Source organism: Peromyscus californicus, unplaced genomic scaffold (assembly GCF_007827085.1).
Source record: "Peromyscus californicus insignis strain IS unplaced genomic scaffold, ASM782708v3 Scaffold_11__1_contigs__length_118956290, whole genome shotgun sequence".
Classification (NCBI taxonomy): domain Eukaryota; kingdom Metazoa; phylum Chordata; class Mammalia; order Rodentia; family Cricetidae; genus Peromyscus; species Peromyscus californicus.
In genome coordinates, this window is record NW_026294402.1 from 105,169,404 (window position 1) to 105,195,805 (window position 26,402).

At 55.5% G+C, this 26,402-nt stretch overlaps 1 protein-coding gene across 1 annotated transcript; it reads left to right on the top strand.

Annotated features, from left to right (window-relative positions):
* The first annotated feature begins 3,052 nt into the window (after positions 1-3,052).
* On the top strand, positions 3,053-25,289 carry Als2cl (ALS2 C-terminal like). The gene is made up of 26 exons (XM_052722192.1): positions 3,053-3,843; positions 8,300-8,425; positions 9,050-9,248; positions 9,565-9,630; positions 9,944-10,109; positions 10,584-10,715; positions 11,318-11,437; positions 13,250-13,308; positions 13,450-13,516; positions 13,863-14,059; positions 14,450-14,515; positions 14,879-14,977; positions 15,075-15,236; positions 15,568-15,679; positions 16,519-16,596; positions 17,226-17,356; positions 18,451-18,624; positions 18,736-18,832; positions 19,016-19,173; positions 19,732-19,797; positions 20,197-20,370; positions 21,580-21,622; positions 22,367-22,428; positions 22,521-22,670; positions 22,919-23,015; positions 23,346-25,289. The coding sequence occupies exons 2-26, from the start codon at positions 8,323-8,325 to the stop codon at positions 23,424-23,426; spliced, it is 2,859 nt and encodes a 952-aa protein (XP_052578152.1). The 5' UTR covers positions 3,053-3,843; positions 8,300-8,322; the 3' UTR covers positions 23,427-25,289.
* Positions 25,290-26,402: the final 1,113 nt, after the last annotated feature.

Below are 26,402 nucleotides of genomic sequence, written 5' to 3' on the forward strand. Positions count from 1 at the left end.
GTTATTTAATACAGTGTATTGAATAAGAGCAAAGCCATATATCTCATCTGACCAGCGCTCGATCGTGAGACAGTTAGTGCGTTTCCAGTGTTTCAGTGAAAATGAAACTTACATTCTGATCAGAATGCTGGCCTACACTTTGGTCTCCTCTGATTTCTCTCTTCCTTCCTTCTTCTTCTTCTTCTTTTGTTTTTGTTTTCTTTTTTGGTTTTTCAAGACAGGGTTTCTCTGGTGCCTGTCCTGGATCTCACTTTGTAGATCAGGCTGGTCTCGAACTCACAGAGATCTGTCTGGCTCTGCCTCCCAAGTGCTGGGATTAAAGGCGTGCGCCACCGCTGCCCGGCCCTTCCTTCCTTCTTTCCCTATTCCTTTGAGACACAGACTCACTTTGTGACATTGGTCTAATACTTGCTATGTGTCCAGGCTGGCCTCGAACTCAAAGAGATCTACCTGCCTCTGCCTCCAGAGTGCTAGGTTAAAGGAATGTGCCATCGTGCCCCGCAGCCCTTAATTTATTGGTGTGTGCATGTGTGGGTGGGTGGTGAGAGTGCCGTGGCGCGCCGTGGTGTGCCGTGGAGCTCAGAGGCCAATTTCGTGGAGTAGTTTGTCTCTTTGCAGTTCTATGTGGGTTCCTGAGACTGAACTCAGGTTGCCAGCCCATGCAGCTTTTGCCCTTTCTGGCTAAGCCATCTTGCCAGACCTACCCCGTTCTCTTGTGAGGGGGGAATCCCAGGAAGGAGCTGTGTTTAGGCCTCAGAAATTGCAATGCCCAACTCAGTCCTCTGCCTCTGATCCAGGGCTCTCTCCACCCTCTGGTATTGCTGCAGCTTCTTACAGCCCCACCCCACATGCCCCTGTACCCACCCCTCAGCTGGGCCCATCAAGGCTGGGGTGGGGGTGGGGGGTTCTGGCTTCCTAGAAGACAGCATCCCCTTCCTGTGTGGTGGCCTGAGGGCAGGCAGGCAGACAGCTACTTGTCCCTCCTGTGCTATTTTTATGTCATGTGGGTTTCCTGTGGGGACCCAATCCAGCCTCCAGGGCCTCTGGGTTGGAAGCCATGGGCAGGGAACTGAGCAGTGGCCAGGAGACCCCGTGGCCATTTCTCTCCAGGAGTTTGATACAATAGAACTCAAGGCTTAGCTTTGGAGAAGCGGGGTGGAGGGGGGGTAGTGAATGGAGAAGCCTCCACACACCCAGTCCCAGAGCCAGGCTGGGAGCCAGGCCACCATGGACTTAGCCTGGGGTAGGGGTGGGAGTTAGCTAGCCTGGGCCAGTGACACAGCAGCTGGGGTGTACTGGGAGCTGGCTGTCCCTGAACTTGTTGGCCCTAGGCCCGGCCCAGAATAGCTTAGGGCTGAGCCCAGCCTGGGACAGACCTGTATGTACATGAACATGAGCTTGTGTACCAAGACACAAGCACATTGCATTCTGCATGCAGCTCTCTGTGTGTCTGTGTGTCCATCTATGTCCTTGTAGATGGATGTACAAGTGGTCATGAGTGGGATGGCTACCTCGGAGTTGTGTAGCATAGAGGCCCCTACCTGCCCACCAGAGGAGGACCCATGTGGCCCAGTTGAGTATACACACTGACGCATTTTTCACCTGTGGAACTGCATGTATGCACATGACATGTGCACATCTGTGGGGAGCTGAAGTAGGAGCCCTGTGATGTCGGAGGCATGAGCAATGGATTCAGTAGACAGTCCTCTGTGTGCTACCAGAGGGGCAGAACCTGGTCCCCAGTCAAGGACTAACTGGAAGAGGCTGGCCAGGTCTTGCCTCATTTGGCAGATAATCAAACAGGGTGTGATGATGCCTGTGGGGTGGCTCAGTGGGCAGGGAAGCCCAGAGCTCAGGAGCCTTCCAAATGCCCCTGACCAGGAAGTCCCATCTGGTGAAGGAACCCGGGACAGTCCTTCCTTTTTTCCTGCCAGGCCCTGCCTCTCTTCAGACACTTGTGCAGACGAGGAAACCAATGCCCAAAGAAGGAAAGGGCTGGCTCAGGGGCACTTGGCACAAAACCAGTTCTTTCCAGCTCATGACCTGCCCCGCCTGCTAAAGAGGCAGGCAGACGGCAGAGGTAGAGAAGGAGGACTCTGGGGGAACGAGGCTCCCTCAGGGGCACAGGAGAGGGTATAGAAAGCAAAGCAGGGGGTGACTGGAGGGTGGCTGGAGAAATGGCTCAGCGGTTAAGAGCATTGGCTGCTCTTCCAGAGGACCTGAGTTCAATTCCCAGCAACCACATGGTGGCTCATAATCATCTACAGTGGGATCTGATGCCCTCTTCTGACATAAAGTCAATAGAGCACTCATATACATAAATCTTTAAAAAAAAAAAAAAAAGAAAGAAAGAGAGCAAAGCCAGGCTGAGCTGATAGCTCAGTTAGGCAAGTCCTTGCTTGCAGGCATGAGAAACTGAATTTGATCCCCAAAACCCATGTGAAAAAGCCAGGTGTGGTGGTGGACCCCTGTAATCCCATCACTGAGGAAGCAGAAGCAGAGACAGGCAGGCCAGTCCATCGAGCCTACGTGGTAGGTCAAGGCCAACGAGAGAGACTGTCTCAAAAATAAAAAGGACACCATCGGAGGAAATATAGCCACACATGCACACATGTGCATCTGCATACATACATACACATCGCACACACACAAAGAGTAATGTATTTACCTTTTTAAGAGTATTTAAAAGAAAAAAAAGAGGAAAGCAAAGGCTGGAAAGGGGGTCTTGGCCAGGTGGTGAGAGAAGAGGCTGGGGGAGGGTTCTTGTGGAGCAGCGTGGGGTGGGGGGAAGGTGGGTGATAGTGTCACCTGTGGTAGGGGCCAGGGCAACAAACTCTGAGTCTGGCGCTGTACGGCAGCTTGGCAGAACTGAAGCTCTCACCAAAAAGCAACCTAAGGGAGTCAGGGCTGCTAAAGTTGGATGTCTCTCTTCTCCCTGGCGAGATGGACTGGACGGAGGCTGTCCAAGACTCGGGTAGGGGCAGGTGGACCTTTGCTTTCTTTCTTTTCTTTCTTTTTTCTTTTACTTTTCTTACTCTCTTGCCCAGGCTTTTTCCCTCTGTGCTCAGGCTTGGAAGGGTTAGAACCAACTCAGCCAGGCCAGTCAGCTCCTAGAGGCCAGATGCCACTGCAGGTGCAGGGGTGAGTAACTTGCCCGCCAAAAAGGGAGCCCGGCGGCCAAACAGCAGCCCTCTTTGTTACGGGTTTGAACCATGATCCCTTCTCCTTCCAAGAGTTTGGTCTGGAACTGCGCCGCCTTTTCCAAGGTCGAAGGCTTTGGCACAGGAAACTGGCCAGCTTCAGGCTGTACCCGGAATGGATGCAGGGGGCTTCCTTCAAGGTCACACGCAGCAGAAGCTGCTACCGAAGGACGCCCAGCTTAGGGGCTGCGGGGCACCATGGCCGACTGCTCTAAGCAACAAGTTTCCCGAATACACCAAAAACTCCTTCGCGGGGGTGTGGGGGTGAGGGTTGGGGCTCGGTGACCCAAAAGGGGTCGGTCAGGTCCCAAAGCTGCAGCCTGGCTAGAGTCGGTGAGCCAAGCAAATCGGGTGGCCTCAGGCACCGCCCGCCGTCCTCGGATCCGGGAGGGGAAGGCAAAAGGCGACTGATAGCCAGAGTGCGAACCAGGAGTGCACGCCCGCCGGAGGGGAGCCTTTGCAGTCCGGCGGCGACGGGAGAGGCGCCTGAAGAGAGCTGTTGGCGTGGGAACAATCCCAGGCCGCGCTCCGCCTCCTCGGAGGCGCCCCCGCGCGGGCAACACCCCGGGGCGGGGCGCGCAGAGGGAGGGCGGCGGGGCGCGGAGCTGCGCGGCCAGTCGGGGCACCGCGGCGCGGGGCGCAGGTAAGGGCGCGCTTCGGTGGGCGGGGTCCGCTGCCCCACGAGCTCGGCGGCCGGTGGGGGCTCTCTCCTCCTCCCGCTGCCATGGTCACGATCCCCCTCCATCTTCGGTCTCCGTGGAGTTCTTAGCTTCCTCCTCCCTGTCCCTTGATCACTGGCTCCGGTTTAAACGCAGCGCGGGGTCCAACCCCCTGCAGCAGTGAGGAGGGCTAGCTCAGCGCAGTACGGCCTGGCCAGGACCCGGGTGCCAGTGTATCACCCAGAGGGAGAGGCTGCCAGGAGGAGGTGACGCTGCCTGGTCAAGGCGGAAGGGCCGACAGAGAAGCCGAGAAGGTGGTGTTGCCTGTCTGGGAGGAGCGTAGACAAATGCCCAAAGGTTGGAGCAGAGGAGTTAGGGCAACTCCCAAGACTGCGCCAGGACAGGCAGAGGAAAGGGAGGCTGAGACAAACTACTACAGAGACTGCGAGGCGTCTAGGGTCAGAATGTTGGACCCGGGGAGAGGCAGAGGCTGGAGCTGGAGCCTGGAGGACAGGTGTGACAGTTCGGTGCACTTCCCTGGGGCAGACACTCTTTCCACAGCCCCACTGGGCATGTAGGTTGATTAATGGGTCTCTAGCACGGTTTAGGAAAAGGCCTCCACGGCAGAAATAAGGTCCATGCCAGTCCAGACCAGGAAATACCAGAGTGAGTGCCATGCTAGGGTGCGGCTGAGGGGCCTGAGGGGCCGGGGCTGGGTGAGGGCGGGGGAAGGCCCCAGTGACCCTGCTCGGGAGAAGTCTGGTGTGGACAGAGGCCAGGAATGCAGAGGAAAGGGAGCAGGCCCGACTACTGTTGAGATGGCCACAAGGACAACAGCTGACTCACCTGTGCACTCACCAGCTTACTTGTTCGGGCTTCACCCTGTCTGTTTGTGAGCGTCAAGTGTACCTGGGGAGAGACAGGAGGCTGGGCCCTCCAGGAATGCACTGTGGGCCCAGTACGTCACCCCTCTGAGCCACTTGGTTCTAGTGAGCTTGATGGGGCTGGGAGTTTGAGCCTCAGCACTTGATCTACAGATGATGTCTCTCAGCTCTCCTGGACTTTCTGTGCCTCAGTTTCCCCCTTCGCACAGCCTGCCACTAAGGGCCCCAGAGTTGGCAAGAGGGAGACGACTATAAGGAGGCCATGTCCTTGACCATGGATGGGATGGGAGGTGGGCCCAGGTTGGGGGTGGGGAGTGCCCTGGCTGGCCTCCTCTGTTATTCCACACTGCCACTGCCCTGCTCACTCCCTCTCAGACACTGACCTTGCCCCATGCTTCTCCCCACCTCACCACTTCCGGGATGAACCCAGAGCTCCTAGCCTGGAGACTTCCACATCGGACTCCCACTCCCAAGCGCAGTCTTTCCAGGCCCACTTTACCATCTTTGCCTAATTTCTACCCTCTCCTCTGGGTGATGAGATTTCCTGGGGGTGGAAATCCTGGGGCCACAGACCTGAAAAGCACTGCAGAGTTAGAGTCTATTAACCTGGGTCTGTAGAATCCACCCAGGTCCAGTTTGTGCTTTGGGATGTTTGGGGATGTGGAGCTTAAGGACCAGGTTGGACAGTCTGTTCCTTTGAGGGGCAGCCACGGTAGTTTGAAGTGTTCCGATCTAGTGAAATCTGAAATGAGCTCCATTTCAGAGAGGATCAGGGATGGGGATAAGCTGTGACGTAACAGGCTGAGATGTCTCACTTGAGGAGAGCAGGTGAGGTGTGGGCTGGGTACCAGGGTAGTTCAAGAATGCAGTCATAGACTTTCCCTTCTGTCAATTTCTGGAAGCATGGTTGAGGGCCAGGGAGGTCCAGGCCAGGTGACACACTGTAATCCCTCAGCTGGGCTCTCCTGGTCAGTGGGGACTGAATCAGAGGCTCCTGAATCTGTCCTACCCACCCTCCACTTGTGTGGGGGAGACTGATTTAATGACCAACAAAGATGGCTGCCGCTGGGTGTCCAGCGGTTTCCTTTTCCTGACTCTCCTTCCCACAGCCTCACCCTCCCCACGCAGCAGAGCAGCAGCAGGAAAGGTGGGGCAGGAATGCCTTGGCCCAGGATCTGGGCCAGAGGTTCCCGCCCTCCTGTGTCCTGGAGCCAATTCTCTTGGAGTCCTGGGTTCTGCCAGAGACCTGTGGTGCCCCTGTAGCATCTTTGCGTGGATTCAGGAAGACTGATCCCCCTTCCCATTTGCTGGGGTCTGCCTGATGTCACCTGCCCATCCTTGGCTGTCCTGATGACATCTGCCCTACCCAGGTCTGCTAAATCAAGGCTTCAGAGTGTAAGGACTAGGCAGAGTGAAGACACTTTACCTATACCCTGAAGCGTCTGTCAGGTCAGGCCATTTGGACAGATGTTTATCCTTGCTAAGTGAGATAAGCCAAGAACTGCTGGGAGAGGCCTTGCCTGAGCAGAGCCACAGACAGCCCAGCTGTGGAGGGGGTTTAAGCATCTTTCCTCACTACCCCTGCCTCATGGCAGGATGCTGCACTGCTGCTTGCTTAGAAGATCCCTAAGCCAGGTGGCGGTGGCTCACGCCTTTAATCCCAGCACTCGGGAGGCAGAGGCAGGCGGATCTCTGTGAGTTTGAGGCCAGCCTGGGCTACAGAGCGAGATCCAGAACAGGCACCAAAACTACACAGAGAGACCCTATCTCAAAAAAAAAAAAAAAAAAAAAAAAAAAAAGATCCCTCACTTAGGGCAGAACATTTCAAGTCTCCAGCTGACCTGCCTGCCCCAGTGACGCTGTTCCTGCGTGGGACCCATCCAGCAGGCTCAGTCTGGTTGGGGGAGGGAGACATGTGTAGAGTCTGGGCTCTTGCCTGTGCTGAGCTTTCTCATTGCCTGGCCCCATCTGTCACCTGTCGTCAGGTCTGTCTTGCGGAGTCTGATGTCTGATCTGCTATTACCTTGTTCGGAAGCCTCCATGATCTTCAGGGTTGACTGAGGCCAATTCAAGCTTGTCTGCTGGTCAACGAGAGTGGGCCATCCTGCCGGGCGGAGGTGGCGCCCACCTTTAATCCCAGCACTTGGGAGGCAGAGCCAGGCGGATCTCTGTGAGTTCGAGGCCAGCCTGGGCTACAGAGAGAGATCCAAGACAGGCACCAAAACTGCGCAGAGAAACCCTGTCTAAAAAAACCAAACAAAAAAGTGGGCTATCCTCACAGGCTGGGCCAGCACTCCAGCGAGCCTTTGCTTTTATTTCTCCCCACTACTATGCTGGCTTCTCCCCCGCTCCTCCTCTTTCTCTCCTTCCTTCCTTCCTTGCTTCCTTCCTTCCTTCCTTGCTTCCTTCCTTCCTTCCTTCCTTGCTTCCTTCCTTCCTTCCTTCCTTCCTTCCTTCCCGTGTTCCTTCTCTTTCCTTCTTTCTGACAAGATCTGTCTTAGCTCAGGCTACCCTCAAATTCACAGCAAAATCCTGCTGCCTCAGTCTCCCCAGTGCTGGATCTACAGACGTTCCCCAACATGCTCTGTGGCTCATCCTTGTTCTCCTTTGTGACTCTTGTATAAGTCTTTCCTGGCTTACTCAGCTCTATCTAGTGACCAGGAGCCTGAGCCTGGCCAGGGCAAAGAATGACTAGGTAGTCATCTCCCTGGCCGTGTGTGATGGGAGAATTCCCACTGAGCTGCCCCTGGTCTGGGTAGCACCTAGCCTTAATCCATCTTTTGTTTCTCTTGTTGCCCTCTTTGTGAGTGTGAATCGTGTCTGAGAGTTTCCCAAGGGTACAAAGCGTATGCAAAACTTGAATGGGAAAAATTCAGGCACACTGTGATATTCCTTAATTGAGAATTTGTATTTGGACATTGTTCCTTTGGAAGCTTCTTCAGGATGTTTTGGGGACATGGAAATCAACTTGCTAAAAGTGTAAATTTGGAGAACAATAAAATTGCCCTTGGCTAAGGGAAGGTGTCTCAGTCCCTCAGGCTGATTCCCCTTGCAGCTGGACCTGCGTGAACCCACACCCACACAACAACACACATGGATCTGTGGCAGTGTTTGAGCAAGCCAAAATTGAGTTTGGCCGGGCGGTGGTGGCGCACGCCTTTAATCCCAGCACTCGGGAGGCAGAGCCAGGCGGATCTCTGTGAGTTCGAGGCCAGCCTGGGCTACCAAGTGAGTTCCAGGAAAGGCGCAAAGCTACACAGAGAAACCCTGTCTCGAAAAAAAGGAAAAAAAAAGAAAAAGAAAAAAAAATTGAGTTTGAAGACTACTCCTGGGTGGAAAGGGATGCTTCCTTTGGTAGTTTTTAGCTTCCCTATTCCAGGGCCCCATCAGGTAGCAGGGCAGAGGTCAGTGGCCAGAATAGATCTCTTTTTGAGAGAAGCTGGGCTCAGTGAGAGTCTGATGTGGATGGTTATGAAAACTTGCTTCTGGGAACTGGGAGGATATTTGTGACCCTGTCATTTCTCTGGCTGTGACCTGTGTCCTTCCTATCCCATAGGCCCTGCGTCTCACACCCTGGCTATGTGTAGCTCTGAGGAAGCAGAATTGCTTCGGCTGGAGGAGGTCTTCTCAACCACCCTTGCCCGCATCAACAGTCTCATTCTCCAGCCCCTGCTCTTGGCTGGTGAGTCAGGCCCTTAGTGGGGAAGGGAGGGGGCACAGGAGTGGCCCCCGGGGAATAGATTTCTGCCTCGTTAGGCATTCTAAGGCAGCTTTCTCAACCTCGAGGGGGAGTGATGCCACCTGATACTGCCATCCTTTGATGGAGCCGAGGTCTTGGCCACAAGAAACTGGTGGCTCCCTTCTCAAAAGGCCTGGGAGGACCACAGGCGTAGACAGACCGCTCGCCTCACTTCTTCTTCCCACTCAGGGCTCCTGTGGTGCTTTGGAAAGGCCTGACTAGAAGGCAGAACACACAGGGCTTTCACCTGGGGTTCGCCCTTGTAACGTGACCTTGGGCAGGTGCCTTCCTCTCACTGTACATCTATACGGTGGCTGGGGACTGACCCTGAAGATCCACATTCTGCATCTGGGTCTAGAGACTCAGGGGAGCTAGGCGACTTGGCTCCCCCAAGATGATTAGGTTTGTCCTGATGAGTAGGAGGCATATGCACAACCCTGTTCAGCCCTTTACCTCAGCATGCCCCTCTAGGCCCTAGATTCTAGGGGGTACTAGTATGGTCCTGAGCACCCCAGGGCTACAGGACCTTTTCTCAATGCCAGCTCAAGGTGGTTGTTGTTTCCACAGACCCGGAACCCTCAGACTCCTGTGGCAGAGAGTGCCTTCGGCTTCTGCAGCAGCTACATGAAAGTACCCAGCGGTTGTGGGAGGTGACGGACCAGAGCCTACATTCACTTCGGCAGAGGCTATACGACCCGCCCTCCATGGGTCTGGAAGCCTTGCTGTTACTGAACAACGCTGACTATGTCCTGCAGGCCCACGTGGAGTAAGACCCCCCTGGGGCAGTCTGTTGCTTGGCCACAGTGCCAGAGTGCCACCTCTGTTACTTGGTTCTAAGGGTCAGCTGGAGTGGCGTTCCTGTGGGCTAGTTTGTTGGCTTGGCAGCAGGTTCAGAGGCGCAGACCTAGATTAGGCCTATAAGATGCCACTGTTGAGTCAGGGCTGCCAAGGTTGAGGGTGTCAGGGAATTGCCTGGGCCATAGGGTTCCAGCTGCTCAGTGGGTGGGATCTGGGATCCCAAAAGGGCAGGGGCTGAGTGTGTTGGGAGCTGGGCTTTCAAGACGATCCTGGGTTGCCCATAGGTACATCAAGTCCTATACTGACTGTGTGGTGGTGCAGGCCTTTCAGAGTGTCTCAAAGAAGAGGAGGTGAGCCTGGGGCTGCCATGGTAGCTCTCTATGTGGGTGTGGGTGTCTAGCTGAGGGGGACTTGGGGAAGCCCACCCCAGAGGAGCAGGTGTCTTGTCCACTCACCACTTGAGTATCTGCAGTTAGTCTCCCTATCACCTCTGAGGTGAGGTTGCAACACCTCCAGAAAGAGAGCTCAATGTTTTGCCGGACTAATGGGGTACAGGACTGGGGTCCTGGGTCTGGGAGCTGGGAGAGCAGTTAGAATGAGGTGGTGCAGGTGGGTGTGGGCTTGGAAGGGGTGAAGGTAGTATGTGGCCCTTCCTAAATGCAGTGAGTACTGGAGGAGCCAGAGGAAGAAGCTGCCGCAGCTGCTGTCCTGGGTGAGCTCTCAGGGCTCAGTGGGCACCATGCTGTGCCAGGCCCTCAGCCAGCCACTCACCCAGCACGTGCAGAAATACGTGGTCCTCCTGCTGAGCCTCAGGGACACCCTTGACAAGGTTGGTACGGAGAGCAGTCCAAGGATGGACGTGTGGAGGAGGAGCTGGAGGCGATGAGAAGCGAGGCTCGGGGGACCAAGTTAAGCAGTGGGGAGGGGCCCCAAGAGAGCATAGCCTTGCCCTGGGGAGGGGTTTGGGCGCATGAATCTGCCCTGTGGAATCTTGGCCACACGGCTCTGCCTTGATGGGGGCAGTTGACACTCCAGGAGCCGACACGGAATTCTCTACGGGGTGTGAGGACTTATGACCCAGGGCCATGCTATTGATGCCACTGAAATGTCCTAATCCATCTGGAAGCATCTTAATGCACCGTCCCTGTCCCCAGAAGAGTAACCAGGGAGAAAAACAGTGAGCTGTGGCTTAAATTAAATTAAATTTAGGTCTGACCGGTGGAGGGGCCCTCATGGCCATCACAGGGGTGGGGGCTGGATCCAAGACCCTCAGAGCCTCCCCACCTGCCCTGTCCTTCCACAGCACCACCCAGCCCAGGAGCTGGTGATGCAGGCAGTCACCCTGTTTGGGAACCTGCAGTCCTTCATGAGGCAGGCCTTGGACCAAGCTGTGGCCACACAGGCCCTGTGGCACAGCCTCAGCAGCCGGGTGAGGGTGAGTCTGGGGCTCCACATTGGATATGGGGCTATGCTGGGTGGCTTAAGCAGCTCTCTGCCTCAGTTTCCCCATCTGGAAGGAGGACTGATAACCTGGTGGCTGTCTGTCACCCTTGGCCACCCTGCTGGGTCAGCAGAACTGCCACCAGTTACATATGCCTGTCACTATCTAGCACAACATATAATGCCCCTGCAGAAAAGAGAGTCCTCGGGTCCCCAGAAGACATGACAGGCTTGGACCAGGAGTAGAGAGGGCCCGAGTAACCATGGGAGACAGAGGGTGTAACATACTGGGTGAGGGCACCAGGAACTCTCTGACTGTGACAGGGTGCCCCAGAGAGAGAAGCTGTGCTGCCCTTCTGGGCTAGCCCAGGGATGACCCCCCCACACCATCTTGGAGCATCAGTGTGTGTGTGTGTGTGTGTGTGTGTGTGTATGTGTGTGTGTGTGTGTCCCCGTCCGTCCGTCCGTCCTGGGGGCTGCTCCAGGCCTGCTGGGATGGTCTCTGGGAGGTGTCTGGGGTGCAGGAGGGACGTGCAGGGCTGGCCAGCAGCCTCCAGTATAGGCACCTGAACTTCGTGCCTCTCTCTGTCCCAGCAGGACGTGCTCTGTACCCCTGCTCACCGACTCCTACAGGATAGCCAGGACGTCCCTGTGGTGGTCACCCCGCTGCGAGCGGAGCGTGTGCTGCTCTTTGATGATGCCCTTGTCCTGCTACAGGTTAGGAGGGGATAACGTGAGGTAGGGTTCTGGGGTCAGGTTAGAAACTGAACAGGCCACAGGCTTCGGGGGAGGATGGCATGGGGATGGGGACTGAAAGGCCAGGGACTGCGGGTCAAGAGGAAGACTGACTGGGCTTCAGCGGTTGTCCCACAGCTGGTGACCTTGACCAAACTCACTTGTGCTCACCGCACTGTCTCCCCTGCCTCAGCATGGTGGCCTGGTTTGGGGTTTGTTCTGATTGTGTCTGTACCCTCTTCCTCTGACGTCACAGTTTGTTTACTAGGAAATGTTTCCAGCCCTTCCTTGCTTGTGTGAATTCCTTTCCTTGTTGCTGCTCAAAGTGCCTGACAAAAACAACTGGAGGGAGGGAGGGAGGGAGGGAGGGAGGGAGGGAGGAAGGAAGTGATGGAGGAGGAAGGAAGTGATGGAGGAGGAAGGAAGTGATGGAGGAGGAAGGAAGTGATGGAGGAGGAAGGAAGTGATGGAGGAGGAAGGAAGTGATGGAGGAGGAAGGAAGTGATGGAGGAGGAAGGAAGTGATGGAGGAGGAAGTGATGGAGGAGGAAGGAAGTGATGGAGGAGGAAGGAAGTGATGGAGGAGGAAGGAAGTGATGGAGGAGGAAGGAAGTGATGGAGGAGGAAGTGATGGAGGAGGAAGGAAGTGATGGAGGAGGAAGGAAGTGATGGAGGAGGAAGTGATGGAGGAGGAAGGGAGTGATGGAGGAGGAAGTGATGGAGGAGGAAGGAAGTGATGGAGGAGGAAGTGGTGGAGGAGGAAGGAAGTGATGGAGGAGGAAGTGATGGAGGAGGAAGGAAGTGATGGAGGAGGAAGGGAGTGATGGAGGAGGAAGTGATGAAGGAGGAAGGAAGTGATGGAGGAGGAAGGAAGTGATAAAGGAGGAAGGAAGTGATGGAGGAAGAAGGAAGTGATGGAGGAGGAAGTGATGAAGGAGGAAGGAAGTGATGGAGGAGGAAGGAGGTGATGGAGGAAGAAGGAAGTGATGGAGGAGGAAGTGATGAAGGAGGAAGGAAGTGATGGAGGAGGAAGTGATGAAGGAGGAAGGAAGTGATGGAGGAGGAAGGAGGTGATGGAGGAGGAAGGAAGCGATGAGGAAGTGATGGAGGAGAAAGGAAGTGATGGAGGAAGGAAGTAAGTGATGGAGGAGGAAGGAAGTGATGGAGGAAGGAAGTGATGGAGGGCCTTTGCTCATGCTGCTGTTTCTGTGGGATTCTCTTGTCTCTCGGCTGTCTCATAAACTTCTCCATTCTCTGATTGGCCTGTGCCCTTCCCACTTCCTGGTCTAGTGAGGGCCTGCTTGGGCAAATGGGAGTTGGCAACACTCCAGAGAGGGGACATTCCATCAGGCTCTGAGCAGGGTCACTTCTTCGGTAGGAAGAGGAACACGGGAAAAGGTGACGTGAGGGGTGCTTGGGGCAAGCTCAGGAGGGCGTGATGGCGGAACTGACAGCTTCAGCATGGAGAGTGTGAAGACAGGTGTATGAACCTGGACGTGTCAGGCTCTATCATGAGCCTCGGTCCCCAGGCAAGAGGAGCCTTAGACATTTGCACCAGGGGCTGCCAGGGGCTGACTATGTTTCTAGAAAACCCTGGCAACCCCCTGGGGTAAGGGAGGCCTGTCCAGGTGCCTCGCCAGGCCTAGGGTGAGAAAGGAAAGAGCAGCTGCAGCTGAAGGGGACCGAGCTGATGGAGGAACCCGGTGCTGATGCTCTTGCTGGGCATCTGGGGGCCCCAGGGCAGGTGTCTCTGTAGACACGGCTCTGGACCACACCCATACTCATCTTCTTCCAGGGCCACAATATCCACACTTTTGACCTGAAGCTGGTGTGGGTAGATCCTGGCCAAGACAAGTGAGTGCCTTCCTCTGCAGGTGTCCCTGGACTTCCCTCCCTGTGCCCCATGATATCTGCTCACACCTCCAGGCTCCCACATGATCCCCACTTCCAACCCTAGACGGAACTGGGCCTCACCGGTCACCTCTATCTGCCTAGGTGTGTGCTGCGCATCCTCACACCCGAAGAAGACTTCTCCTTTCAGGCCAGAGACCCCCAGGGCCAGGTGAATGAGGTGGGAGCGTGAATGGTGGGGATCAAGTCAGAAGTCAGGGGAGGGCAGAGTGCCAGTCCTACAGGGCTAGAAGGGCATCGGGGGATGCCTAGGGTTCAGTATGAGGGTGTTAGAGGAAAAGGAATTCCCCACCTCAGGCTGAAGTAGAGACCTAAGTAGATGTCTGTTCCCACCCTCTTGTGTAGCCACCTGGCCTACTCAGGCCGGATGTCACATCTTAGAAGGGCAGTGTACTTAGGGACAGAGTGGTGGGGAAGGACCTGGGTGCCCCAGGAGGCCTCGTTAGAGCTTACCTGCAGCAGCAATGACATGTTCCCTGCCTTTCTGTCCCCACCAGGTTGTCTGGCAGTGGAAAGTGACCCAGGCTGTGTGCCAGGCCCTGTGTGGCAAGAAGGACTTCCCTTTGCTGGGGTCAGACCGGGAGTCACCCGTACCCCCTGACTGCCGCTGTGTGGCCTATACTTTCCGCCATGAGGGCCGGCTCTACCAGGCTACCTATGAGGGTAATTGGTGTCGGGCCAAGCCCCATGGCAAGTGAGTCACCGTTGCTGTGGGGCTAGCACTTCCAGCAGGTCATCAGAAAGCAGTGTGCTAGAAATTGCACTGACTCAGAGTTTTCTCAGGCTTGACATTTAGTTCGGCACCTCCTGTGATTCAAGGGGAAAGGGGACTACAGATGTTCCCAGGGCTCTTCCCAGGGGAAGTGTCCAGAGTTCCCCAGTGCTCCACAATGTTGCTGGTGCAGGAGATGGGAGGGCTTTCTGTAAGGGAGCTCAGTGTTCAAGGGAGGACTCGGTGAGCAGAGAGCCTAGTTGGAAGGTCCTAGGGTAGAGGAAGGGACGGATGGGCGCTGAGAGTCTGGGGGTGCAGCTCTCTGGGGGTGGGGCTGGTGACCTGATGCAGTGGACCTCACCTGTGTTCCAGGGGAACCCTGAAGTGGCCGGATGGGCGGAACCATGTGGGGGATTTCTGCCAGGGCCTAGAGCATGGGTAAGCTGACTGGGGCAAATGCTGTGTATACGGGGCAACCAGAGGAGCTGCCGTCCACTGGGCCGCCCCAAATCCCCAAACCTCACACAGGAGCGGGCAGATGGCCCAGCTCCTCTCACCACAGAAGGGAAACCTGGCTGGAATTGGAATGTGGGTCTCAGGCCGAGACTGGCCTCCCACGGTGGGGGAGGGGTGTCCTGAGGCGTTTGTGCCAGAGAATAGGGGACTCTGAGATCTTCTGTACTTTCTGAGGGACTCCTTGGAGACAAGGACAACTGGGTAGTGTGGAGGGATGTGATGGGGCATCTGATCAGGCAAGCGGCCTGGACACTCACTTCTGACCCCACCCAACCACACGGTCAGCTTTGGCATCTGCCTGGTGCCCCAGGCCTCTGAGGACGAGTTTGACTGTTACAAGTGTCACTGGCGGGAAGGCAGCATGTGTGACTATGGCATCTGTGAGTAAGTGACCTTTGGCCGGGAGGGGAGGGGAGAGGGGACGGACGTCCTCTGGACTGAGCTCCTTGAGGTGGAGCCGACCGCGGGTGAATCTCTCCAGGTACGGCACTGACAGGGTGTACAAGGGCTATTTTCAGGCTGGCCTTCGGCATGGATTTGGTGTCCTTGAGAGCACCCCACAGGCCTCCCAGCCCTGCAAGTACACGGGCCACTGGGAGAGAGGCCAGAGGAGCGGCTATGGCATTGAGGACGACAGGGAGAGGTGAGAGCTGGCGGAGAGAAGCCAGAAGTCCGGCTGGTTCAAGCCGCGGGCTCTCCCTGGTCCGCCTGGACCCCTCAGCCTTTTGTCTTGCTCTGTCCTGGGCACCTGCCTCCATGGTTCTTCCCTCCATCTATGCTTCGTGCTCCTCTAGGGGGCTCCACCCAGCACACCGTCTCCTAAGGATGATTCGCTTCTCTGCCACCCTCTCTTCTTCTTGGGGTCCTTCCTTCCTCTTCTCCCGTCACTACCTGTCTCCCCAAAGCCCCTGTCGGCAGAGCATCCAGACGGCACAAGAGAACTAACTCTTCTCTCACACTCCCTCTTCCTTTAGGGGTGAGCGCTACATCGGCATGTGGCAGGCTGACCAGCGTCATGGCCCTGGGGTCTTGGTCACCCAGGCAGGCGTCTGCTATCAAGGCACATTCCAAGGGGACAAGATGGCTGTGAGTGGCAGCCCTTTCCCTGGGCACTCTAGCTGAATTAAAGTCAAGCTGGGTGGATGACGAGATGCTTAGCTCTGCCACCCATCTCCTCTGACTTTGGCAAGATCCAGGCTTCTTCTGGGCCTCCCCTTCCCTATCTTCAGGTCAGCGGTGCTTACTGTACATGAGCTAGGAAGGGACAGCTAGTGGCATTCAGTAGACCCCTTCCTGGCCCTAGCTGATTCTCGGTCCTCCTCCTGGGGTCTTCCTGTGACTCCTGCAATTGATGTCCTTAGCATATGAATGGCACATGTTTATTGATGACAGACATCAGAGAACCCGCCCAAGGTCACATCCTGCCTGAGATCAAACCCAGTTCCTCCAAGGCCAGGCCTCCAGCTCTTACCTTCTGCCTCTCTGCGAGCCAGGGCCTTGATGTGTGGTGGGGGTCTGGCCAACAGCTGTGCATGGTTTTATGGGTTGTTTAGACTCCACCTTGTTCTGGAAAGAACCAAATTGGACCTCAAAGAAAAGGAGAAGGCAAGGCAAGAGTAGACCTACAAAATAGTGAGAAACAAGTTGAACATGAACTTGTCAATGAGTTTCCTGGCAGGTGCAGTAGGAAGGGGACTTGATTGGTCCTGAGGACCCAGGGCAGTGACAGGGAAGCCAAGGCAGCCGAAAGGAAGCCAGCACTTCCTGAGGAGGAGCCACATCTGAGAGCTAACTAGGGACTCCCACATCTGGGGTGGGCGGTGCCAGGGCCCGGGGTGCTCTTGGCCCTGTGGGTCAGTGTCCACCCACCCTGGTTTTCTGCCCAATCTCACACCCCTCCCTCTATTCTCTCGCTTCTTCTCAAGGGCCCGGGCATCCTGCTGTGGGAGGATGACTCTCTGCACGAGGGTACTTTCACCAGGGACCTGGTACTCCTAGGGAAGGTGAGAGCCATCCACTTCTCATCCCACCCCATAAAGCCAGGGCTCAGAACTGAGGATGAAGATAAAGTATGGGCAGCCGGAGGATGCTCCTCCCACCGCCATGGTGTCCAAAGGGCTCCATGTCCTTGCCGTGCTGCATGCAGTCCTGACTTAACAGAGCAAGGTGACAGGGACTGGAGGATTTGCTTCATGCCCAGAGGGCACAGGAGGGCTGTGCCCATGCTGTGCCCTTACATAGCCATCACCACCTGAACCTTGGGCAGCTGTCCCTGAGGTCACTGTTCTTTCTTCCTGCCCAAGTTGACATAGCAAAAGCAGTTGTGTCCATGCTGAGGCCTTTGGAAACTTGGGGGTAGTTTTGGATGCAGAAGGATAGGTGGGTCTGGTGCCTCATGAGTGATCAGAAGTGCTGTGGGTGGAGCAACTCCACACAGCATGACACTGACCCTCTAGCTCCCTGGATCAAGTCTCACAACGGAGGTGGGTGAGACTTAAAGAATATTCCGGCACCTTTAACGGACAGGTAGAACACACGGTCAGACATTTCCATCTGACCCACTCAAGGAGGCCCAACAGTGACACACTTGGCTGGGCACACAGACGTATCTGTCTTCCCTTTCTGCTTCCAGGGTAAGGTCACCTTCCCCAATGGCTTCACCTTGGATGGTTCTTTCAGCAGTGGGACAGATAAAGGACTGTACACACAGGGAGTGCTGGACACAGCTGCCCTCCCGCCCGCCCTCGCCAGCACACGCAAGAGGTGAGAGCCCAACCTGTTTGGCGGTGTGTGTCTCTTCCCACCCAAGGCCTCAGGGCTCAGTGGAGGCCTTTTACTGTAGAAGACTCCAGAGCCACAGGTCTTCCAGCCGGACGCTCCTGAAGTCTAGGGCTAGGCGGATATACTGCCATATAAAAACTGGAAGAAAATAGGATTTGTCTCACTTTGACCCTGGTTTTAGCTTTTCTTTTTCCTAGAAGGGATACACGACAGTTTCCAAGTCAAACACACAAGGAAAAAAAAAATAGAAAATAAAATTGTGACTAGATCTTAAAGAGATGGACACATGGTTATAGATATAGTTATATACCCCTTACTGACTCTGACTTTCCCAGCAGCCAAAATGAAGGAAAGAAACTTGGTATGTAGACTCACCTTCCCACAAGCACTAGTTTGTGAGGCAGGTTATTTTCCCAAGACAGCAGAAGTCCCTTTGGAAAACTCAGTTCAGGTGAATAACTCTTGCCATATTTGTTGAGAATCTGGGTGTGTTGAGGGAAAATGATGGAAAAGGGTCCCAGATAGAATTTCAGAGGTAGGGAAGAGGTAGAGCGGACTCATTAACCTATTGTCCCTGCGTCCTACTTCCCTCTGACAGCAGGAGCTGGGAGGGAACAGTGGTCCTGGAGAGGTCCGCCCCAGCCTGGCGGGGTGCAGATGTGGGATGCCTGTGAGGTGACAGCCAGATAGGGTTCCCTTTGTGAGACGCTGCCTGTTAGACTCACAGTTGGGTCTCACTCAGCCTGTTGGCAAGGCAGTGTCCCCCACAGGGAGGCTATGGGAGAGGACAGGACAGAGCAAACTCCTGGACTTCCAGGCACCGGTCCGTCTGGATTTGGCCTCCAGCTCTCCAGGCCCTGTGCAGAGCCATGTACCCCATCTCTCCTCCATCTCAGAACACATGCTCTGCCTTGTTTTCTCCTCCACTTGTCTTGGAGGTCAACTCTGCGTTCTCCATCCATCCCGACCCATGGGGCCTGATCACAGGCCAACCTGGCCCCACCAACCCAGCCTGCACCAGGGGCTTGCTGGGTTCTGCTCCACCTTCCACATCTCTTGCTGTTCCCTGATCACAGACAGCTGGGGCTGGGTGCCTTCCCTGTGGAGAGCCGCTGGCAGGGAGTCTACAGACCCTTCCAGGACTTCGTGCGTTCAGGCTGTCCTGGGGACCTGCAAGAAGCCCTGTTGGGCTTCCATGTGCAGAGCTCCAGGGAGCTCCGCGAATCCCAGGAGTACCTGTCCTGTGAGAGGTGAGCCTGGCCCTCTGGGTATCCCTGCAGGTTAGAGACGGGGTTAGGGGAGCTTCTGGGGATGGGTGCGGGCTCAGGGGTGGGTGAGGGACACTGTGCATGGTGCCCCAGGAGCCACCCCAAGGACTGTGCGGGCAGCATGGAGGACATCCTGAAGGAGCTGCTGCAGCACCGCGAGCCCCAGGCCCTGCAGCAGTACCTCAGGAAGGTGAGGGTCCAGGCTGGGGAAGGTCTCCTGTATCTCACAGCATGGCGCTAACTGGAGGGGATGGGGCCCACGGTGTTCCTGGTCCTCAGAGGGCCTCAGTGTTCCCGGTCTGGGAGGCTGGTCTGGGTTCATGGTGCTCCACATCCTGGCTCTAAGCATCCCTGTTGTCTCCCTCGGGCCCAGGCTCTGAGCAATTCCCGACACCCCCTGGGGAAGTTACTCCGCACCTTGATGCTGACCTTCCAGGCCACATATTCAGGCATCGGAGCCAACAAACACCTACAGGGAATGGCTCAGGAGGAGGTGAAGCAACATGCCCAGGAGCTTTGGGCTGCTTACAGGTGAGCCTGTGCACAGGGTGAAGAGCACTGCCTCGGGACTGGATTGCCCAGGATTGCCCTTTCCAAGACTTGGCTCTATCCAGTGCCTCTAACTCAAGTCTTATTCAGTTCAGGACCAGAGGTTGGTCAGTGTCAATGGTGACCAGAGGTATGAGAGATGTCAGCAGGAACTTCCAACAGCTCCTGGCCAGGGGCCAATCCCTGTCTAGTCCCTGAGCATACCCCTGCCCCATAAGAACTCTACCCTTGCTGTAGGCTGAGTGTGACTCTGGTGTTCAGATCTATCTGTCCTGTCCCAGATAGAACCTAGATCCTCTGAGCATTACAGATAGGCGCTTCAGCTGCCACTGGAGTGCCAGGACCCTCCAGCACTCACACCAAAGCTCCAACCTTGGACCCACGGTGGCAGGAAAGGCTAGATTCTACAGGCATCCCATCCAGATCTACCCAGCCAGTTCCGGGAGATGGGACCACCTACTCTCCGTTTTGGTGGCTGGGAGGGTGGAATTCTGTTTCTGTGAGTGGCAGCCATATCATGTTCCTCTCGTTGGCTTGCAGGGGTCTGCTGAAGGTTGCCTTACAGCGCCAGGGCCAGACCCTGGAGGAGGAGGACATGGAGACAAGGTACCTGGCCAGGCCGTTGTACCTGGGGCCTCCCTCTGGGTGGCAGTGCTTCTTGGGAAAGCACTGGGCGTGTGTGCTACTCACCAAGCATGGTGCATTCGTTGACTCGACATCACAGTGGCCTGTGGCCTTGGTCCTGGGATCCATCCAGGAGTGGTGCCACCACGCACTAGATACATCTCCATTCTAAATGTGCCCTTCCAGCCTCATGCTTGAGTTGGGCAGAGGGGGAAGCAGTTGCCCGAGGCCTCCTCCTTCCTGTGCACCACGAGACTGTAGTGTGGAGATGAGCCTAAGGTCGCAGAGAGTAGGAGTTAGCCGTCCCCAGGACAGACTTCATTTCTGCAGATGCAGAGGTGGGCCTGCCAACAGTGTCCCCCACCCGTTCTGGCCTCTCAGGGACCTGCAGGTGCACAGGCTGCTGTTGCCCCTCATCCTGCCCAGCTTCTACTCAGAGCTCTTCACACTCTACCTGCTCCTTCATGAGAGAGAGGACGGATTGTACAGCCAGGGCATCACCAACCTCAGCCTGTTTCCTGACACGAAGCTGCTGGAGTTCCTGGATGTGCAGAAGTAAGCGCCTCCTTGCGTGCTCAGCCAGAGCTGTGGGGGAGCAGGTGGCTCTACCCAACCTCAACTGTGAGGGGTACCAGACTTTCTTTTGGGCCACCAACCAGCTCCCAAATCATGACACGAAGGCTTATTAGTTATGAATGCTTGGCCTTAGCTTAGGCTTGTTTCTTGCTAGTTCTTATCACTTAACCTGTTTCTCTTCATGTATGTTTTGCCTTGGGGCTTTTTACCTTTCTTTCCTTCTGTATATCTTCCTCGAGTCTGGCTGGCGGCTGCCTGGCTTCTGGCCCTGGGCATGTCCCTCTCTCTCTCCTTCTTTCTCTTTTTCCCTCAGAGCCTAGATTTCTTCTCCTTGTTCTCTCTGCCTGCCAGCCCCACCTTTCCTGCCTAGCTATTGGTTGTTCAGCTCTTTACTTGACCAATCCCGTGCCTTAGGCAGGCAAAGTGAAACAGAGGCACCACATCTTTACATCATTAAACAAATGCAGCATAAACAAATGTAACACACCTTTCCACAGTTAAAGTAGTATTCCACAACAGTGAGGCGTGCTCATTTATACATACACCACAGAGCTCTGGGACACACAGTCAGGTGCGGCCAGATCTAGGTGCTCAACCATCCCACAAAGGAAAACACCTTTGCTCTTCCCTCTGACTTTGCACCGGCTACTTTGGGGGTTATTGCCTTCTGGCTCAGCCCCTCCTGGCTTGGTGTCCTACTCAGCATTGACTGGGCCTGCCTCCAGATCCACCATTTAGGCCCATACACTTGGACTGAGTGCTGGGGAGGAGAGGTCTTCAAGGGTAAACTGAGGGATGTTCTGGGAGCAGGTCAGACAGGTGCTTACCATAGTCCAGTCACTAAAGCCTAGTACTTCCCTTGCCCTCCCACACCCTCCTGCCCCTGACACATCCTTTTTCCGTAGTGCCCTTCTGACACGTGCATGTCACAGGTGCTTGATATCCCTGCCACTCCCACTCTCCGCCAGAGCCCAGGGCCCCTTTGTCATGGCAGTGGAAGGTCACTTCCCCAGGACTCTGTGACTTCCCCTGGCCTCAGGCTGTGTGCATATACCTGAGAACACCACCAGGATGGCCCCACATTCCCTCCCCATTGCCTGGTTAGCCTTCCTGGGAGGGACACAGAAATGGGGTGTGTCTTCTGAGCTCAGAGCTGCAAAGCCTCCCACCTCCTGCCTCCAATTTCAGGCACCTGTGGCCCTTCAAGGACCTCAGGCTGACAAGCAATCAGGTAAGAGCTCTGCTTGCCTGGGGGGAGGGGCCTGTGGTCCTGGAGCTTCTGAGTCAGGATCGCCTGGGGAGAGAGGCAGGTGAGGGAGGAGAGCCCCGGCTGGCTTCCGTCCTGTCTCCAGTGGCTCCCACACGAGCAGCCTCAACCGCAGGCTCTTCCCGCCTGGCTGTGACTGTGGGTAGCGCACCTGAGCTCTGAGCCTCCGTTTCTTCCTGTGTAAATAGAGCTACCCCAGACCCACCTCATAAGACAGCCATGGTGAAGGGCACGAGGCTGCCGGCTGTCTCAGGACTATCTGGAGCCTCCTAGGGAAGCAGAGTCTGTGGGCTCCACGGTTTTTACAATGCTAGGCAACAATTCCACCACTGAGCCACGTCCAGGTTCGTGGCTTATCGAGTCAGAAAGCAGGGGTCAGCTCAGAAACCTGGGTTCCAACAAGTCCTTGGGTCTGGGGACCACTGGCATCAGCTGTGGAATTGCATCACCAAGCGGCCTTGGCTGTCAGGATGACTCTTTTTTTTTGTCCACCTTGGTCCTCTCAACCTCTTGGAACCCAGTTCCCCCAATTTACAGCTGCCTACAGTGAAGCTCGCAGTGGGTCTGTGGGATTGCCCTGGATCACTTCGCCGTCAGGGCAGGGATGTATTTACGTCAGTGATGGGGCAGGTGTGAGCGGCAAGGGACCCTGAGGATGGGAGCATGTTAAGCTGGATCCCTATTTTACCTCTCCACTCACCTTTACAGAGATATTCTCTGGTTCGGGACAAGTGTTTCCTGTCAGCCACTGAATGTCTGCAGAAGATCATGTGAGTGTCTGCCCTGGTTTGGGGGCGGTGGGCATGTAAGGGCACAGGAGTGCTGTCCTCCTCCTTGACCAGGAGCTGCACCTTCCTTACAGCACCACAGTGGACCCTTGGGAGAAGCTGGAGGTGCTGGAGAAGACCTACGGGGAAATTGAGGCCACGGTATCTCGGGTGCTGGGCCGGGAATACAAACTACCCATGGATGACCTTCTGCCTCTGCTTATCTACGTGGTGTCACGAGCTCGGTGAGTGGGAAGGGGGGGTCGATGGAAGTAAGACTCGTTCCTACCCTGTCTGCGCCAAACCAGGACAGAGGGGGAGCCAAGGCCTAGAAAGGAGCCAGTCTCGTGGGTGCCTGGGACAGAGCTGGGGCCCTTCCCGAGGTGTCTAGCCCTCTAGGCCAGGGCTGCCCCCCGCCCCGGCCCAGCTGTGGGGTATCTGTCTGTGACTGACTTCCCCCTTCTCCCCTTTGATGTCACGGTACTTCCTCTAGAATTCAGCATCTGGGAGCTGAGATCCACCTGATCCGTGACATGATGGACCCCATCCACACAGGTGGCCTCCATGACTTCCTGCTCACAGCTTTGGAGGTGAGGGACCAGGGCTGGTGAGCCCAAGGAAATTCCTTCCCTGCCCCAGACACCATGATAGAAAGAGCTCAAATCCCTGCCTTACATGTTTCCATGGAAAGGGTCCCTGGTGCTGTTCACGGGGCAGATGAGCCTCACAGCCCTTCAGGTTGCAGCTCCAAGCCGTGTGCAGAGAGTAGGCCTCTGCAGAATGTGGCTGACAGCTAGTCCTAAGTGGAGCAGTGTGTACACAGGGAAGTGGGTGTGATGGCAGCCTTGGGGGCCTAAGGCCATGCATGTAGTTGGGAGCAGGTCTGCCGGCAAGTCCCAGCCTCGTCTCTCTCCCCCCAGTCCTGTTATCAGCACATCCAGAAGGAGGAAGTGCGGCTGCACCGTCTGCCTGGCCACTGGGACTCGAGAGAACTCTGGTGACATGGCCACTCCGGACCAGTGCAAAGCCAGGGGCCGTGTGGCTGCAGTGGACTTTTGTGGAGCAAGCACTCCCCACTTGCTCCCCATCGCCTGGGTCAGGGCAGGCTGTGGAGATGGTTCTCAAAGGAGATGGAGGTTTGCTTCCTACAGGGACACACCCAGCTGCTGTGACCCGATAGCTGATAGCTCTCCTTTGGCCTCTGGGCTGGGCTCTGATAACCTTTTCTCAAAAGTAGCACCGTCTTGGGTCAGGAGCCCGCCTAGCTTCCTTCCGCCTCAGCCCTTCCTCTGTAGCCGGCAGTCTCCGGGCTGCGTGCCATGTGATGGTGGAGGTGATTTCCAACATTCTTCCAGTCCAGTTTACCGAGCTCGGCAGCCCTTCCCCCAGATCTGGCCTCATTCATTTCTTTGCACTGAAATGGAAATCCTCACGCGACTGTTCATCTCATTTCTGTCTCTCTGCTCCTGGCTGGAAGGTCCCAAGCTGCTCTGTTCCTTTTCCTGTGAGTGTCTGCCTGGGGACCTGTCTCCTCCTCAGCTGGGCTTCAGGCTTGAGCTGGCCTCTCAGGAGGACCCTGTGGCAGGAGACCTCAGCTCTGTGCCAAGCTGCCTTGTTGCCTCTGGCAGGCCCTGCCCTTTGCAATGGCAGGGGATGTAAACACCAGTCATTCACCTGGCCTCCCTGACCAGCCGGCTGCAGGTGGCCCCATAAATGACGTACCTGAGACACTTTGTGGCCTCTCTGTGGGAGGGACAGCAGGAATATTCGAGGCTTGCTCATGCCCTGACAGATGAGCATCTCCGGCTCAGGACCGTAAGCAAGTCTGGTCACAGTGCTGGGCTCTGGGTCACTGTTTCTCGCTGCAGGTATGCCTCCCACCAATTCAGCCTGTGTGGGAAGGGCCAAGGGAGATGTTGAGACCGGTGCACAGGCCAGGGCTGAGGACCACCTTCAGAGCGTCTCAGGAAGTGTGGAGCACTGTCTGAAGAGAGCTTATTATTCTCCTGCACTGCCATGTCCAGAGCAAGCAAAGAGAGGCCTTCCCCGGCTGGATCCACCAAATGTTGCATGAACATAGGGCCTGGACTTGAGTTCTGTCAGGAACTTGTGTCCCCAGGAAGATCCTTTGAAGGGTCAAAATGATGGAGCGCTCTCTCTCTCTCTCTCTCTCTCTCTCTCTCTCTCTCTCTCTCTCTCTGTGTGTGTGTGTGTGTGTGTGACAGCCCTAAGTGCCTGTGACACAGTTCAGCTGTGACAAAACCCTGCCACCCTCTCCCCCACTTCCAACCCTGACTGAACTTGGGCCTCTGGTCCTCGTGGGTCCACAGGGTTTCCCTAGTGTCCTGGTAGGTTCCAGGAGCAGCCAAGGCTGTAGCAAACTCTTGAGACAAAATTAACATCTGAGAGGGACGCAGGACTGACTGAGTGCAAGTGGGTGCCAGTCAGCCGCTCACATTTGGTGCTTCTGGAGGCGGTTGGGGCCATCTCAGTGATGGCCTCTCCCGGATGGGTTCTTTCATGGGTGTTAACTGTCCAGCCTAGAATGCGTCCCGTTTTTTGACATGTGAGCCATGCAAGAGGGCTGTCTTAGGAGTTCATGGTTGCTGTCATCAATACCCTTACGAAATAAGAGAATCCGCAGGCCAGATGGCACACCCCCTCGCTCCACCTCACTTCATGGCTTCCGGAGGGAAGGCTGAAAGATGAGACATGATGTGGTTAAAATCTCTTCCATCTCAGCCGGGCCTTCTTCATTTCTTTTCCTGCCTTATAATTTTTTTTCTGGCTACTTCTCGGGGGGATGGCCACAGTTACAGTCTACTTATTTATTTGGGATTTTTAATAAAGCCATTTTATCTTTGTGTGTGTGTATAAAGGTAAGAGCTAATATAAGGCGTCTTCCTTGATCATTTTCTACCTTTTTATTTTTTGGTTTTTCGAGACAGGGTTTCTCTGTGTAGTTTTGGTGCCTGACCTGGATCTCGCTCTGTAGACCAGGCTGGCCTCGAACTCAGAGATCTGCCTGGCTCTGATTAAAGGCCTGTGCCACCACCACCTGGCCTCTCTACCTTATTTTTTGAGATAGAGTCTCTCCTTGAACCTGGGGCTCACTGATTCACCCGGACAGGCTCACCAGTAAGCCAATGGGAGTCTCCTTTCTCTGGACAGGAGAAATCCCCAGGTCTGTGGCTGCAGGCTTGCACCCCTGTGCCCCCGGGTGCCGGGACTAGAACTCAGGTCCCCATGCTTGCACAACAAGTACTTTACTGACTGTCGCCTCGAGTCCCCCACACCCCATTTCATCTTTTCATGGCACCTCCCGCCTGTGAGGGACAGGGAGCGTGTAATGCTCACAAATGCCCCAGACAGCTGCCCACTGAGGGAACGTTTAGCTACAAGAGGGCAAGGGTCATGTTCAGAAGGAGTAACACTGGGAATGCAGAGCTTCCTTTCACCCTGAAAGTGGGGATTGTGTTGTTCCTACAAAGGGTATGTACATGTAAGTGCTTTGTCCGGGGGCACTCCCGGAAGGTCACAGGGTCTACAAAGTCTGTTTGCCAGAGCCGGGTGGAGTTGGACTGTGCATCTAGTGTTTACTCAGCTGTGGCCGTAAGTTTTCTCCGGTCCCACCCAGCCCCGCAGTCCCGCAGCTGCTTATAAAATAATCATTCAGAGGCTTAATATTAATTACCAATTGTTTGGCCTATGGCAGGCTCCTTGCTAGCTAGCTCTTAGAACTTAACCCATTTCTATTAATCTATATGTTGTGACGTGGCCATGGCATTACTGGTCTGCTGGTGTCTTGCTGCTCCTTTGGCGGTGGCAGCTGGCGCCTCTTCTGCCTCTGCTTTCTTCTTTCCTATCTCTCTTCTTGGATTTCCCGCCTACCTCTAAGCTGCCTTGCCATAGGCCAATGCAGCCTTATTTATCAATCAATCAGAGCAACACATATACATAGCATACAGAAAGACATC

Bases quoted from the DNA above. Each gene is read 5' to 3' on its own strand.
- Als2cl (XM_052722192.1), top strand. From the start codon at position 8,323: ATGTGTAGCTCTGAGGAAGCAGAATTGCTTCGGCTGGAGGAGGTCTTC. The intron at 8,426-9,049 runs GTGAGTCAGGCC...TTGTTTCCACAG, and splicing joins CCAGCCCCTGCTCTTGGCTG to ACCCGGAACCCTCAGACTCC. The intron at 19,798-20,196 runs GTACCTGGCCAG...CTGGCCTCTCAG, and splicing joins GAGGAGGACATGGAGACAAG to GGACCTGCAGGTGCACAGGC.